Genomic DNA, 16135 nt, shown 5'->3' with positions numbered 1-16135 from the left:
GTATTAACCGGAAACATAATACATGTGTGAATACATAGACAAACAGAGTGTCACTAGTATGCCTCTACTTGACTAGCTCGTTAATCAAAGATGGTTATGTTTCCTAACCATAGACAAAGGAGTTGTTATTTGATTAACGGGATCACATCATTAGTTGAATGATCTGATTGACATGACCCATTCCTTTAGCTTAGCACCCGATCGTTTAGTATGTTGCTATTGCTTTCTTCATGACTTATACATGTTCCTATGACTATGAGATTATGCAACTCCCATTTGCCGGAGGAACACTTTGTGTGCTACCAAACGTCACAACGTAACTGGGTGATTATAAAGGAGCTCTACAGGTGTCTCCAAAGGTACATGTTGGGTTGGCGTATTTCGAGATTAGGATTTGTCACTCCGATTGTCGGAGAGGTATCTCTGGGCCCTCTCGGTAATGCACATCACTTAAGCCTTGCAAGCATTGCAACTAATGAGTTAGTTGCGGGATGATGTATTACAGAACGAGTAAAGAGACTTGCCGGTAACGAGATTGAACTAGGTATTGGAATACCGACGATCGAATCTCGGGCAAGTAACATACCGATGACAAAGGGAACAACGTATGTTGTTATGCGGTCTGACCGATAAAGATCTTCGTAGAATATGTAGGAGCCAATATGGGCATCCAGGTCCCGCTATTGGTTATTGACCGGAGACGTGTCTCGGTCATGTCTACATTGTTCTCGAACCGTAGGGTCCGCACGCTTAACGTTACGATGACAGTTATTATGAGTTTATGCATTTTGATGTACCGAAGATTGTTCGGAGTCCCGGATGTGATCATGGACATGACGAGGAGTCTCGAAATGGTCGAGACATAAAGATTGATATATTGGAAGCCTATGTTTGGATATCGGAAGTGTTCCGGGTGAAATCGGGATTTTACTGGAGTACCGGGAGGTTACCGGAACCCCCCGGGAGCCATATGGGCCTTTATGGGCTTTAGTGGAAAGAAGAAAGGGGTAGCCCAAGGTGGCCGCGCGCCTCCCCCCTCCCCTAGTCCTATTAGGACTAGGAGAGGTGGCCGGCCCCCCTCTCTCTCTTTCCCCCTCGGGGAATCCTAGTCCAACTAGGATTGGGGGGGGGAGTCCTACTCCCGGTAGGAGTAGGACTCCTCCTGCGCCCTCCTCCTGGCCGGCGGCCCCCTCCCCCTTGGCTCCTTTATATACGGAGGCAGGGGGGCACCTCTAGACACACAAGTTGATCCTCGTGATCGTTCCTTAGCCGTGTGCGGTGCCCCCTTCCACCATATTCTACCTCGATCATATTGTAGCGGTGCTTAGGCGAAGCCCTGCGACGGTAGTACATCAAGATCGTCACCACGCCGTCGTGCTGACGGGACTCTTCCCCGACGCTTTGCTGGATCGGAGCCCGGGGATCGTCATCGAGCTGTACGTGTGCCAAGAACTCGGAGGTGCCGGAGTAACGGTGCTTGGATCGGTAGGATCGGGAAGACGTACGACTACTTCCTCTACGTTGTGTGATCGCTTCCGCAGTCAGTCTGCGTGGGTACGTAGACAACACTCTCCCCTCTCGTTGCTGTGCATCACCATGATCTTGCGTGTGCGTAGGAAATTTTTTGAAATTACTACGTTCCCCAACAGCATATTGTGACGGTGAACCCACGGAGTCAATCCGTACTTTATTATTAGGGAGAGATATTAGTTGGTGTTATGCAATTTAGTTAGCTGATTATATGTGTTGGCGATGGCAGATAAATTGGGTGGTGTGCAATGGCACAATCTGATAAGGGGACGCCTCAAGTTGGCATGTTCTTTAAAAGTTCAGATGAGGCTTGGCTGTTTGGGAGAGCATATGGTGGTCGTGTTGGCTTTGATGTGAGGAAAAGATACAACAATGTGAGCAAATTTGATAGTAAGGTAACCTTCCGCAGATTTGTTTGTGCCAATGAAGGCCATCGGAAAAAGGGGCAAAGAGAGTTCATTCAGAAGTGCTTTAGAGCTCAAACAAGAACTGATTGCAAAGCTCGGATGGGGAGTCCGAAAACTTGGAAATCACTGATGTAGTTCTTGAACATAATCACCTCCTTCACTTGCCACAAACCCGCCACTTGATGGCTTCCCAAAGGAAAAATTCAGAATTTCAAGCTTTTGAAATCGAAGCTGCAGATGATTCTGGAATTAGGCCTCAAGCTGCATATGAGCTTGCTACTCGTCAAGTTGGTGGACCACTTAATCTCGGCTACACTCCTCATGATCACAGAAATCATTTGCAAGTGAAGAGGCAGAGGGAGTTGGCTTTTGGTCAGGCGGGCAGCATGTTAAAGTATTTTCAAGACAAAATTGTTGAAAACCCATCATTTCAATATGCTTTGCAGCTGGATTGTGAGGAGGATATAACAAACATTTTCTGGGCCGATGCTAAAATGATGCTAGACTATGCACACTTCAGGGATGTTGTCACATTTGACACTACTTTTGGCACAAACAAGGAATATCGGCCGTTTGGTGTTTTTCTTGGGCTCAACAGGGAGACTACCGTTTTTGGTGCTGCACTTATGTTTGATGAAACATTTGCCTCATTTCAATGGCTTTTCAAAACTTTTCTAGCTGCACATAATGGAAGGCAACCTAGAACTATTTATACTGATCAAGATATTGCAATGGGAAAAGCTGTAGAGGATGTGTTCACAGAAGCATATCATGGACTATGTACCTTTCACATAATGCAAAATGCCGTCAAACATCTATCTCCAGTTAAAGGCGAAGATAAAGATGAGGGTGAAGAGAAAGATGAAGACGAAGAACCACATATTCTCACTGATTTTAGTGCTTGTATGTATGGCTATGAGGACAAGGAAGCATTTGAAGAAGCCTTTGCCAATATGAGGTGTAGAATGCATAAGCAAACTTGGTTCGATAGTATCTACAAGGTAAAGGAAAAATGGGCTGAATGTTTTATGCGAGATGACTTCAGTTTGGGAGTGAGGAGTACACAACTAAGTGAGAGCTTCAACAATTCATTGAAGAACCATTTGAAATCTGATTTTCATATTGCCAGATTTTTGAAACATTTTGCAAGGATAGTGGAGGTAAAGAGAAACAAGGAGCTGGAATCTGAATTTGAAGCAAGAAAAAACATTCCACGAATCAAGATGAGCACGCCTATGTTGGTACAAGTAAGCAAAGTTTACACTCCCATAATTTTTGAAGCTTTCCAAAGCGAGTATGAAAGATCCATGGCTGCATGCACTAGATTATTGGATGAAAACAAATATGTTGTTACTATTGGTAGTTTGCATGGTGATTTTGAAGATGAGCGTATAGTGATAGGTGATCCTTGGAACCAAATAGCAACATGTGCTTGCAGAATGTTTGAAAGGACAAGAATATTGTGTGGACATGGATTGAAAGTGCTTGATTTGATGAACATAAAAACATTGTCAACACATTATATCTTCAAGAGATGGACTAGGGAAGCACGTAAAGGAAGCATATTGGATTAGGCAAGGAAGGAATGTGGTAGAAAATCCAAAACTGGAAGCTCTGCTTCGTTACAAGTGACTATCTCATAAATTTCATGACATGGCATATAAAGTGGCCTACTCTACAGAATGTTGCTTGATATTAGAAAATGCACTTGATCGTGTTGGTTCACAGTTGGAGGAAAAACTCAATGCATCTACTAGTGACATGAATGAACCTAGTAAGGCCCAGGAAAATGATGACCCAAATATGCAGCAAGGAGATGACTTGCTAAGAGCAGCACGACTGAATAAAAAGGAGGTTCAATCCAAAAATTCAAAAAGAAAGAATAATTGGCTTGATAAGTTGCACAAGGGCAAGCGCAAGCAACTAAACCTCCTGCTTCAATCAAAAAAGGAGCAAATGTATATTCTAATATGGACATAACAAAAAACTGTTTTCATCTATTAATACACTAATTAGTGGAACTTTCATTGGCAGCAAAAAAGGAAAAAGGATGATGTGCAGCCCAAAGTAGACGTGGAGAACGATGGCAGCAAGAGAGGCCCAAATGCAGAGAATGCAAAGTACATTGCCATTGAGAGCTTTACTCAGCTCCTAACAGCTCCCCCTACTTGTGGTGATGGTGATGGTGATGACAGTCTTTATGGTGGAACTTTCTTCTAATGTCCAGATGTTGGTTACATGGTACTTTGGGGGTTAACTATAGTTTTTTGGAAATATTTGAGGGATAACTATAGTCTTTTGTGGCCTAAGTGTACAAGTGAAATGGCCTATTATGTAACAGACTTGGATGATTGATCATCATTAGTACTTGTTGCTACAAAATTTGAATCATATGCTTCAGACTTTCAATGTCATGTGCTTGAAAATTGCAGTGCTATGCTACAGAACTATTGATTATCAAGTGCTTGCAAATTATGATGTTACCTTGTTTGTATTTCCTTCTCTGACATGTTAAGTGATACAGATTGTACAAATTTCTTTGATATAATGTCAACTTGGTACAATGAATTTTAGTCATGGTTTGGTACAGATTGTACACTGAATGTCAGTTTTTCCAGTGCCTACTGTCAGATTTTTGAAACATCAGCGAACTAACTGACAGCCGAATGACCATAAAACTAACAACCCGATCTTTAGCATCAAATATTTTGTGTGCAAATATTCAGGCTGGAGAGCGTTAATGCATCGCTGCTGTCATTCCTCTGTCTCTCCTGAAAACAGCAAGTCTGAGTGTGTTTTGCTTTCAGTCTAGTCTATCCTGTGCGTCCGATGAAAAACGAGTGGCTGATATGCTAGGCTAAGGCGCTGTGTGCCTTTGCTTCACAAAGGCACTGAAGCTGGATCCAGCACCGGGACACATCGCGTGAGTGTTTGCATCGGAACACGGGGAGCCGCCGCGAGCGCTCCATTGCAGCTCTGGAGCCGGCGACTTGCAGGCAGCTCCATTGCAGCTCCGCCGTCGGCATCGATCACTCCATTGCAGCTCCGCCTCCGGCGAGGAGCGCCCCATTACAGCTCTGCAGCCGGCGACTTGCAGGCAGCTCCATTGCAGCTCTGCCTCTGGCGAGGAGAGCTACTCCATTGTAGCTCTGCAGCCAGCGACTTGCAGCTCCGCCTCCGGCGACGAACGCTCCATATTGCAGCTCCGCCGCTGTTGTGCGAGTGTTGCATCGGAGCACGAGACTGCATCGCAGCGCAGACGAGGTTGCAACGCAGCGCGACGGCCATGGACGCATTGCTGCCTCGCATCCCGGCGGCCGTGGATGCGTTGCCGTGTTGCAGCACCGGCGTTCGTCAACAAGCACCGTTTCGTATCGCCGTCAGTACCTCCTGATTCCCCAGCTGCTGTGGTGGTGCCCGCCATGGCTCCCCTCCATGGACGCTATGCCGCCCACAAGGCCACAACGAAGCAGCGGAGGAGCTCCGGCTGGTACTACCAGCGGCCGCGCGTCAAACACTTCCGATTTCCAAGCTACTACGGTGGTGCTTGCCGTGGCTAATCTCCTCTGGCTATGAGATGCAAGGGGAAGAAAGAAGCAAGAAGTGAGTGGAGGAGGAGCTTCGTTAGAGATAAGATAAGGTTGGGACAAGCGGTGGGCAGTCTGAAGCGGGCACGTGGCCGTGGAGAAGGAGGCTTACGAGAGAGAAAGATCAACCTGATAATTTTTAACGTTTTCCTAAACATAGATTTTTAACGTTTTCTTAAAACATACACTATGACTTAATCCAGCATGGTCACATCATCATGCTCCCCACTTTGCTTAGAGATCCACAATCGGAGCCCTCAAATCCGCCCCAAACGTTGGGCGGACTGCTCGGTCACTGACCGGACGTAAAATTGTCACCCAACTAGATCTCATAAATCCAACCCAAACGCTCGGATTGACCATCACTCCACATACAAAGCACATATTTAAACCGAATATGTGACGCGCGAACGCGCCCGCCATATAGGACTGACCACAAGAAGCCGTGCTAATTCATGTATTTCTGCCCCCTCCTTGCCCAACCAGCCCTCTCCTTTTTCTTTTTTCTCCCTCGTCCGCACAACCATCACGGTGTTCCTCCATCATCTTTACTCTGCCGTCGTCCCCAATCCACAGCGCCACCAACCGTGCCGCAACCGGTCAAGTTTGCCACCACCGGATGCCACCTCGACACATCCAACTTTCCCCACATAGTATATACACCTCACGCTTTATGTGTTCAAAGAAATGTCCGAGCCTGTTTTTTATTCTTTTGGCCTATATTTGTAGATGGATTCATCGTGAAATGATGACCATGAGAACCCCCACCTTGATAAATTCATATTCAACGAGTTCATCAACTTGTCAGATTCAACAACAACAAGAACAACAACAACAAAGCCTTTAGTCCCAAACAAGTTGGGGTAGGCTAGAGGTGAAAATCCATAAGATCTCGCAACCAACTCATGGCTCTGACACATGGATAGCAAGCTTCCACGCATCCCTGTCCATAGCTAGCTCTTTGGTGATACTCCAATCCTTCAGGTCTCTCTTAACGGACTCCTCCCATGTCAAATTCGGTCTACCCCGCCCTCTCTTGACATTCTCCGCACGCTTTAGCCGTCCGCTATGCACTGGAGCTTCTGGAGGCCTGCGCTGAATATGCCCAAACCATCTCAGACGATGTTGGACAAGCTTCTCCTCAATTGGTGCTACCCCAACTCTATCTCGTATATCATCATTCCGGACTCGATCCTTCCTCGTGTGGCCACACATCCATCTCAACATACGCATCTCCGCCACACCTAACTGTTGAACATGTCGCCTTTTAGTCGGCCAACACTTCGCGCCATACAACATTGCGGGTCGAACCGCCGTCTTGTAGAACTTGCCTTTTAGTTTTTGTGGCACTCTCTTGTGACAAAGAATGCCAGAAGCTTGGCGCCACTTCATCCATCCGGCTTTGATTCGATGGTTCACATCTTCATCAATACCCCCATCCTCCTCCAACATAGACCCCAAATACCGAAAGGTGTCCTTCCGAGGTACCACCTGGCCATCAAGGCTAACCTCCTCCTCACACCTAGTAGTACTGAAACCGCACATCATGTACTCGGTTTTAGTTCTACTAAGCCTAAACCCTCGTCGGATTCAGACGACGAAAATGCCAAAATAATGTGGGAAGCAGAGACACTTTTGCATCTCACGACTGTTGTGTGATCTTGGACAACATTATTGTCAAGGATGAGGATTTTGACAAACCTGGTGTTCAGGTCCGCCTTTTGGAACAAGAGGCAGATCATATTGCCAATTTTCTCGAGATCCATGCACAACTGGGAGATCAATAGGTGCATATGCAACTTCTGAATGATCTTGTGGAGCATACGTGTGTCCATGCTGGAAATAGGTAAAATTTTCTTTTTAATTTATCAATTATGCACTAGGAACAATATTTGTGTTTGGATTATGTATTCTTAAGTACAAATAATTCGTATTGATGTGCGCTACTCATTGTTTGGCCAAGATGATCGTCATGCATGTGTTTGCATGTATTTAATGTTTTGAAAATAACGATTGTGGTTGCAAATGACATCATTTAAGGCCTCCCGGTCATTGTCCGCGAACATATAAGGCCCCGGATTAGGGTAGATGTTCTTATGCATCCAAACTCATTTGACATCTAAGTCAGTTGATGTCATGCCTATGCCTCCATGCTCATATTATGCTCCATTTTAGTTAGAGATTTTACTTGTGGTGGTTAATTAAGTGGATCAGTATGTGGGCAAGCATTTGCCATATTTCAGTTTGTAGTTTGTTGCTTTCTGTTTTCAATCCAGACCAACTTAAACTATAAAGTTGTACAAACGTAATATGACTTCTAGAGAAAACGTTCTTATATTTTGGGATGGAGGGAGTATAAAATTTCTGCAAAGAAAGTAGAAGATGATGTTTAAAATATCTCACGAATCTCCCCTTTTTTTTTCACTCATTTTGTTTGCAGCGTCACCACCCGCACAGCGAGGAGAAACTCGGCTGGTGGCGGCCAGAGCTAAATGAATGGATAGTAACAGTGTTGACGCTAGTGACTAGTGAGCCTCTTCTTTGTAATTAGAAGACCGCTCACGTGTCAATGTGCACAGCAGTTTGCCAGCAAAAGGGAAAGAAAAAGTTCACTGCATTTCTCCATTAGACAATATTGTCCCAGGCTCCCAGCACAGTCGCTGGAAAACAGAAGTCAGGGACATATTGCCATAAACTGGTGTTCATGCACATAACACTGATGCTCATGTGCTGATCAGAAAAGTCATATGTAGCATAAAATTAAGTGCTCATTCTGAATACAGGAGATAAATAAACATAGCAAATGCCATGCAGATCTGAAGCACCAGGCTTTATAGACCATCAAAAGTGAATGGTAAAGAGACCTTCAGTTAAATTTATCCAGAGGTATGTGAAAGCACACAAGAGATAACGATTACGAACCATATACACCAAAATTACCATGTAGTCCAAGAGAACAGGACTGACAATAACAAGATGCAAATTAGACCAACAACAAAAGCACAAAATCCACCATCAGAGAGGTCAGGGGTTGGTCAAGTGTGAGAGGGCAATGCATGAGGCAATCAGTGAAGCAGGAGACCGATGGATCAGATCAGCATCGGCTGGTAAAGTATGAAACACATAGTTGAACTGTACGATGAGCCAGCCTGAGGCACTCCACCACTTAGCAGGTAGCTGGAGGGCAGACATCTTGGGCCTGATGTAATCTGGTGTAAACAAATGAAAGGAACTCTCATTGTGAGTGCATACATCACTGACCGAAGCTAATTTACATATCCGTTTATTTGCAGCTGGAAATGTAAACCAAACTTTAATATATTTCCTTCCAGCGGATATGCGCGATCTTTGGCCAACTTTCTCCATCAGGTGCTCGGCAGCTCTCCTTCAACAGCTCACTACCACCCCGTATGCGCATGCGCTGGAGGGAAGATGGCAGATCTGGTAAACATGATATGTTGGGGCAGGCTTCGATGTAGAGGCTCTTCAGATTGGATAAGAACTTCAGATTTTCTGGCAAAGAAATCATTTGACATTCAACGAATTTCAGGCTCTTGACAGATGTGAAATTTGCGGATTCTTCAAAAGAAATTACTAGTTCCTCGCATTTTTCAAGAGAGAGAAATGATGGAACTGTGAGACCTGCAGCCATGAGCATGTTGTTGAGGATTACAGGACTGCAAACAGTGAGGTTGACATGGACTCGAAACTGTGAGATACACTCGGGGTTGAGTTTGGGAACACCCATCAGAGTTAAGCTGTCAAGTTGCAGGGAAGACAATCCTTCAAGCATACATAAATCTGGCAAGCAAATCAGCGAGAATGATTTAACAGAGCTGAGACTACCAACAGACAAGCATGTGGTGCTCCTGCAATTGACTATGAGAATAATACTAATGCATGGGCAGTCCATACAGAGGAATTCAGCTGTAAGCACACAACAGTATATGCTGAGCATCTCAAGTGACACTGGAAAACATTCTGCTCCATCTGCAACCTCTAAAGAAGGGCAGGAAGTCAATCTAACATCTGAGAGAGAGGTAGCAGCTCGTAAGCCCCCTAATGACCTGAAACACCAGCAATGTTGGATGGACAAGCAGTCAAGTTTTGTCAAATTTTGGAGGACCTCTTCTGACGGAAGTGTAGTTAAAGTCATAATCTCTTGTAAGAACAATCTTTTAAGTGAAGCCAAGCTACCAAGGCAAGTAGCTAAAGCTCCATCTGTAATACTGCATGAAGAAAGATGAAGTTCACATAGTCCTGATGATAGAACCAGTGGCATCCCAATGCTTCTTCCATATATAAGTCGCATCCTCTGCTCATGACAGTATATCCATGCCTTGATGATATCTTCTTTTACCAATAATTCACCTTTCTCTCTCTCTAGAACACTTTCAAGGTTTTCAACATGTGACACATCAGCATGCATGAATATCATCAACTGCTTGAGAAATGAATGTTCCCATGAGAGTAGTCTCCTAATATCTGATCCTGAAGCCACCTCCCATATCAAACCAAGTTTTAATTCTATGTGGTCTGTCCTCGTGAAATTCTCTCTCTGATCATCATGTTCCAGCTCATTATCGGAAATAAATAGCAGTGGGCATCTTCTTACTTCTAACACTTTAAGGCCTAGTGGAAGACGAGGTAATGTCTTCAGGTTTGGCACATTGTATAGGAAAAGGGAAGAGCAATTCCCAAGTAGCTCGGTATTGGATGGTAGGCTTTGTAATGAGCTGCAATTAGCAAACGTTAAAGATTCCAAATTCTCAAAATACAATCCATCAAGTAACCAGCATGGATATTTTGAAGATTTGTAACCGTCAATTGTAAGATTCCCAAGTTGAGGCGGTGGCATCAGGCCTTCTAGAATCTCCAAATGTGAACTATCCTCTGCAATCTTGTTATTCTTGCAACTCCAGCGAAGTTTCAACCTGCCAAGATGACTTTTCTGGTGCAGCTTTGCTTCTAAGGCTTCATCCTTCCCAGTGACATTCTCAAGATTTGTGACACTTAGGCTGTCACGAATCTCGTTCATTTCCCTCAGCTGTTGCAACTCATACCCCTTTTTCCTTTGCACAGAAAATACCTCACATTGTTGAAGCGAAGTTAGCTTGCCAATGTTAGGAATTTGAGGCAATGTCTTGTCCCGTTGAAGATGCCGTAACTTCATTAAATTGCAGAGTCCCTCGGGCAAACTCTCAAATTTGTCATTTAAAAGAAGTAACTGCAAGTGGTAAAGGGTACACAGTGATCTTGGCAATTCAGAAATCATTGTTCTGACGATGTTCAAATATCGAAGGTGCTTCAACTCACCAACAGATTCTGGCAACTTACTACTGCTGTAGGATGACAAATATAGTACGCGCAACCTCTTCAAATTCCGTACTATCTGATTAAAAAGGTCACTTACATCATCCATTAAGGGGTCTATGCAGATAATAGTGCGTAGATGATGTAGCTTGCAGATACTTTGCTTGTGCTGCTTCATGCTATCAACATGAACAGATAGATGTCGAACAGTGGATGGTATTTTCATCACCTTATCATCTTCCAATCTGAAGATGTCCTCTTTGGAGAGTGATTCTGCCAGATCATGAAGGAGATCATGCATAACATAGTCTGTGTTAGTGTATTCCTCATGAACTGGTTGAAAAAATGAAACAGAAATCATCTCCTTGAAGCAATCCCTCCCAACATCTTCCACTCTCTTGTTTTGGTTGCACGGATCTACAAGGCCCTCTGCCATCCAAAGATGAACCAACTCATCAATGACATACCTGTGGCCTTTTGGAAACAAGCTGCAATATAGGAAGCACCTCTGCAGACATGGATCTAACTTCTCATAACTCCACAACAGAGCTCTCAAGGGATCACTTAATTTGTCAATCTTTATAGTAAGAGCATCCTTCCATGCAGTGATATCTGTTTTCCCTTTCAACTGGGAACCCACAACTTTTGCCGCCAAAGGAGATTGTCCAAGCCTTGTAGCAATCTTCTCTGCAAAATCTTCCAGCCTTTCACGCAACTGCAGATCCTTAATTTCTTGTCCAGAGAATGCATGGTGTTTGAAGAGTGCCAAGAAATGAGAATCTCCCATGCATTGCAAAGGGCACACTTCTTCGCAACAAAGAGCAGCTGGAAATGTATTTCGTCGAGAAGTTACCAAAACTTTGCTTCCCATCTGTTGGGAAACTAGAGGAGCTAACAGTTGGTCCCATTCCCTCTCACTGCCAGGTTCAAACCAAACATCATCCAACACAAGCAGGAATTTACCTGATTTTTGCAGTATGTCTGTCAACTTGCGCTGCAGAGTATCAAGGTTATCAATGCGCGGACATTCCCCCTGAGAGGCAGACTCGATGACCGCCCGTGTATGACGGCGGACATCCAGTTTGCATGAGATGCTTACCCACATAGTTACATCAAAATATTCTTTTACCCTCTTGTCATTGTAAACATGTTGTGCCAAGGTGGACTTTCCCATGCCTCCAGCTCCAACAATTGCCAAACCCGAGTACAAAGATGTACTAGACTCGGTAGTTGCACTTATCTTGGTAAGATGATCAATTATACGATCACGGTCCTTGTCACGACCAATCACTTTCAGAGGTGGTATTGATGTGGTCTCGGGAATAGCAGTTGATGGTATGGGAGAGCTCTCTGCATTATAACCAGAACTAGCTGGTAAGCAGAGCAATTGATGAAAGTCCTTGGCTTTCGCGAGGGTAGCCTTCAGTTCCTTCAGATGGCGAATTAGTGTTCTGTTCTTTGAGCTCACATTGGACAACCTACTCGACGCAGCACGCAGAGGCTTCATAAAAGTGCTCCTGATGGAGGAGGCATTTGCTGGCAAGGAATCCTTTCCCTTTGCTTGGCGCTTCAGGAGGTTGTATTCATGCTCGTCCAGCAAGTCTTCAGCCATGTAAAAGCCTTCTTTCAGTTCCTGAAGCCATTTGTCCAACTTGGGCCTGTGGTTTCCCTTGTCTGCAGCTTCAATCAACAGCTCGAACTGTGGCAAAATAGTGGTCTCCAGTTCATGGAGCTCACGCACCATGTCCACTCCAAGGTAAGTTGAAGCATTAGCAAGGAGCTTCTTCAAGGCTGGCGATGCAGCCAATTTTAAGCTTATGCTTAAGGCAGCACTAGCTAACGCCACTTCCATTGGATTGCAGGGTTTATTTGTTGGGTGTGGAATGGCCTGAATAAACTGAAGACAGCACTGGAATTGTGTCCGGATGCAGTGGTGGATGAAGAACCTGTTGAAGTAGGAAAACATCACGAGATAAATTAGACAGCTGCAATGGTGATAAGAAAACAGACACCTAGTGGCAGATCTGTAGACAAATAATACTGTTCTGTGGGTGGGCAAATGACCTGACCTGAATAATCGACAGACCAACAATGGAAGTGAGAAATCGCGAGGATATAGCAAACGATGATCACCTGCTAGAGTGGGAATATATTGACTGGTTGCAATAACAAAGACAAATAAAAACCAGATTGGCAGATCAAAGCAGAGGATAATACTGGTGAGCTTACAGAGCTGAAGACAGCACTGGAATTGCTTGTGGATGCACTGAATTTGTTTCTGGACGCAATGATGGATGAAAGGCCTGTTCGAGTAAGAAATCACGAGATAAATTAGCCAAGTACGATGCTGATAACAAGAAAGAAACCTAGCTGCAGATCTGTAGACAATGGCAAAGACTAGGAATATTCTGAGAGTGGGGAATGACCTGAATAATTGTTAGACGAGCAATTGAACGTGCTTCTGGATCGGAGGCAGAAACAACCAGTGAATATAGCAATGGATGAACAGCTGGTGGAGTGGGAAATCACGAGATATATTAGCCGGTTGCAACAAAGAAGACAAACAGCTGCTAGATTTGTGGAGCAAACAGAGGAGAATAGTGGTGAGCTTACACAGATGAAGTGAGAAGCAGCGCCCTGGGAGCCGGCGCAATGATGAGGCAGATAGTAGGAGCTAAGATGCGTATTGCAAGAGGATGAGATGCAGATCCCCAAGCAGCAGCTCAACGAGAAAATAATAGGTCTGATCCAGCTACCTGCCCCTTTTTTTAAGTTTAGCTGAGCTGGACTTGCTAATAAACTAACTAGTAACCAACGCGGACACAGCTCACTGGTCGATAATTAAGTACTCCCTCCTCCGGAAATACTTGTCATCAAAATGAATAAAAGGAGATGTATCTAGATGTATTTTAGTTCTAGATACACCCCTTTTTGTCCATTTTGATGACAAGTTTTTTCGGACGGAGGGAGTACATAAAGTAGGCTAAACGCGGCTTTCATGTTATGAAACGTGGACAGAGCTTTCTGTATCAAAAGCCTCAGCGGTGGATACTTAACTCTACGCAATCAGATCGGTAGTAGAGAGGACCATTCTGTGACTAAATACAAACAACCAGCTTGTAAACCCCATGGAGAAAAAGAACTAACCTCATGGTGGTGGTCTGATGGACATGGTGTCAGCCCATTGAAAACTTTTCCTTTCTCTCCATCACTGGCTCTTCATGCTTTTCTAGTTTCAACTAGCTGATCTGTATCATTTGCCTTAGCCTGAACCATGTGCCTATCTGATTTTCCCTTCTTCAGACTGCCTTGCCTCAGGAGATACATTGATCCCTTCACCACACTGCCAGTTCACACGTTTTCCCAAACGCAACTCTGTTCTTGTAGGCCAGCCTGATTCACAAAATTAGCATTAGTCCAATAATCAGCTACTCCCTCTGATCCAAATTAACTGTTGCAGCTCTAGTACAAAGTTGTACTAGACCTGCGACAATTAATTTGGATCGCAGGGAGTAAATGATTTCTAACCAAATGTGGGTTAGTATCCTACCTATTCTGTAAAAGGAAAGAAGGAGCAGAATCTATCCCGATGTCGACTCTGAGGAGCCACTATCAATGTTGCACAATCACACGAATACCAAAAAAGAGAGATAAAACTACTGCGAGTATGAATGTGACTAAGTTCTTTTGGTGCCAGCAGCATGGTCCAAAAGGCCTGAAGCTTTGAATAAGCCATTCAAATGGACGGGCACTTCCGTGTACTTTTCCACGACCCTGCTTTACCCACTTAATTAAGCAGGACCCTACTTAATGGACGCGCACTTCTGTCCCTTCCTGCTTTATCCACTTAATTAATTACTATCTGTCCTGCACACCTACAAAGCAGAAAGGAAGAAAGCATGCCTGTGAGTCAAGTAGTCCACCACTATAACCAAGATAACAGAAAGACCATCACAAAAAGAATAAAACTCAGCGAGCAAGAATATGCCAGGAAACAAATTGTGGGTACGAATCATCGGTATAAATAAATCATTGGCACGAGGAAGGAGATCAAGTTCATCCAGTAGCTAGTACTGTAGAAAAGCCCTGCCTAAACATGCAAGAACCCACCCAAAAATACAGTCCCCATAAATAAATACTTGACACAGTGAATACAATCTCAACATAGCGAAACCTTCGCATTGCGATCCGGGTCATACAGTACAATGCAAGCTTGAGACTAGCCAGGTTTTGCATCTGGCCCTGGTCCTGCTCCAGCATTACGATTATACAGTTGCTGCTCCTACTCCACTCCTGTGTTGACCCAAACAAACAAGAGATAGCTGGGGGCACCTAATTAAGGAGTGTCTAGCTGCAAACTGTTTTGGCTTCTTAAAATCGTGGTTGGAGTCCACAGTGAAGTGCAAGTCTGTCACCCTTACTACACTTGGGTTGTTTAAGAGTCAAAAAAATTTGGTACTTATCACTGAACTTCAAAATGGTTGTGTTGACACACCATTGATTCTCAGGAAGGAAGGGGCTGCACAGCATAAGGGGCAACCTAATTTGGTGGGCTCCGGGATGAATGCGCGGAGAACCTGCATGACCAGCTACGGCGCAGATTCATCAACCCACCGACGGGAGAACGTGGAGGAGACTAAGCGGCACAGAGGCAGGGATAAGGTGGTGCATGAATGTGAGCAGAATCAAGCAAAATAAATCTTCAAGCAAGAAAACGAGTGGAGTACAGTGTCCACTAATCGCAGCGACGGTACACAGTTGATTGAGCTGCTGCAGCCTGGTGTCTTTTGATGGTATTACGGTGTCCACCAATCAACATGGGTATTACACAACCTTTTGGGCACGCGACACATCGATACTCGTGTAAGAATTAAATTAAACTCCTTTTGTATCTGGTAAAAGTAAGGGCAGCATCTCAATGGACACACGACACGTCGATAGTTCTATAAGATATGAATTCAGTGTTTTTGGGATCAAAGTAAGGGCCTACTGAAAGGAAATCTAAAGAATTTTACACCCAGGGGCCAGGGTAGCACCCAAAACGACAGCTCCGGCGACCAAAAAGACCCAACATTGCTGTATCACACCTGCCTCGGATGTCTCATTTTTGCACGCAAATGGAAGCCAGGAGTTGGTCTCGGATCCTCTGAGAAGACGACAGCTCGACACGACACGCTCACAGATCAGCACAAACACGCACAGTGTAAAATGTAAATTTTCTGCACCGGTGAACAATTTGTTAGATCTGAATTTAAAAAAAATGGGCCTGCTGCCGAGTTTCAGATAAAAGCTAAAAAA

General features: G+C 44.4%; 1 protein-coding gene across 4 annotated transcripts; it reads right to left on the bottom strand.

Moving 5' to 3' along the window:
• Positions 1 to 8337: 8337 nt before the first annotated feature.
• Positions 8338 to 13590, bottom strand: LOC125527491 (putative disease resistance protein RGA3). Of its 4 annotated transcripts, XM_048692002.1 has the most exons (6): positions 13451 to 13590; positions 13264 to 13346; positions 13067 to 13140; positions 12907 to 12970; positions 10841 to 12783; positions 10584 to 10751 (listed from the first exon to the last, which is right to left on the bottom strand). In XM_048692002.1, the coding sequence occupies exons 5-6, from the start codon at positions 12687 to 12689 to the stop codon at positions 10735 to 10737; spliced, it is 1866 nt and encodes a 621-aa protein (XP_048547959.1). In that variant the 5' UTR covers positions 12690 to 12783; positions 12907 to 12970; positions 13067 to 13140; positions 13264 to 13346; positions 13451 to 13590; the 3' UTR covers positions 10584 to 10734. The 4 variants fall into 4 exon arrangements, with proteins under 4 accessions (XP_048547958.1, XP_048547957.1, XP_048547956.1 ...); XM_048692001.1 differs by having other exon boundaries at positions 8338 to 12783; positions 13055 to 13140; XM_048692000.1 differs by having other exon boundaries at positions 8338 to 12783; positions 12907 to 12973.
• Positions 13591 to 16135: the final 2545 nt, after the last annotated feature.

This window comes from Triticum urartu, unplaced genomic scaffold (genome assembly GCF_003073215.2).
Source record: "Triticum urartu cultivar G1812 unplaced genomic scaffold, Tu2.1 TuUngrouped_contig_409, whole genome shotgun sequence".
Taxonomy (NCBI): domain Eukaryota; kingdom Viridiplantae; phylum Streptophyta; class Magnoliopsida; order Poales; family Poaceae; genus Triticum; species Triticum urartu.
This window is presented reverse-complemented; position numbering and strand designations above follow the sequence as displayed.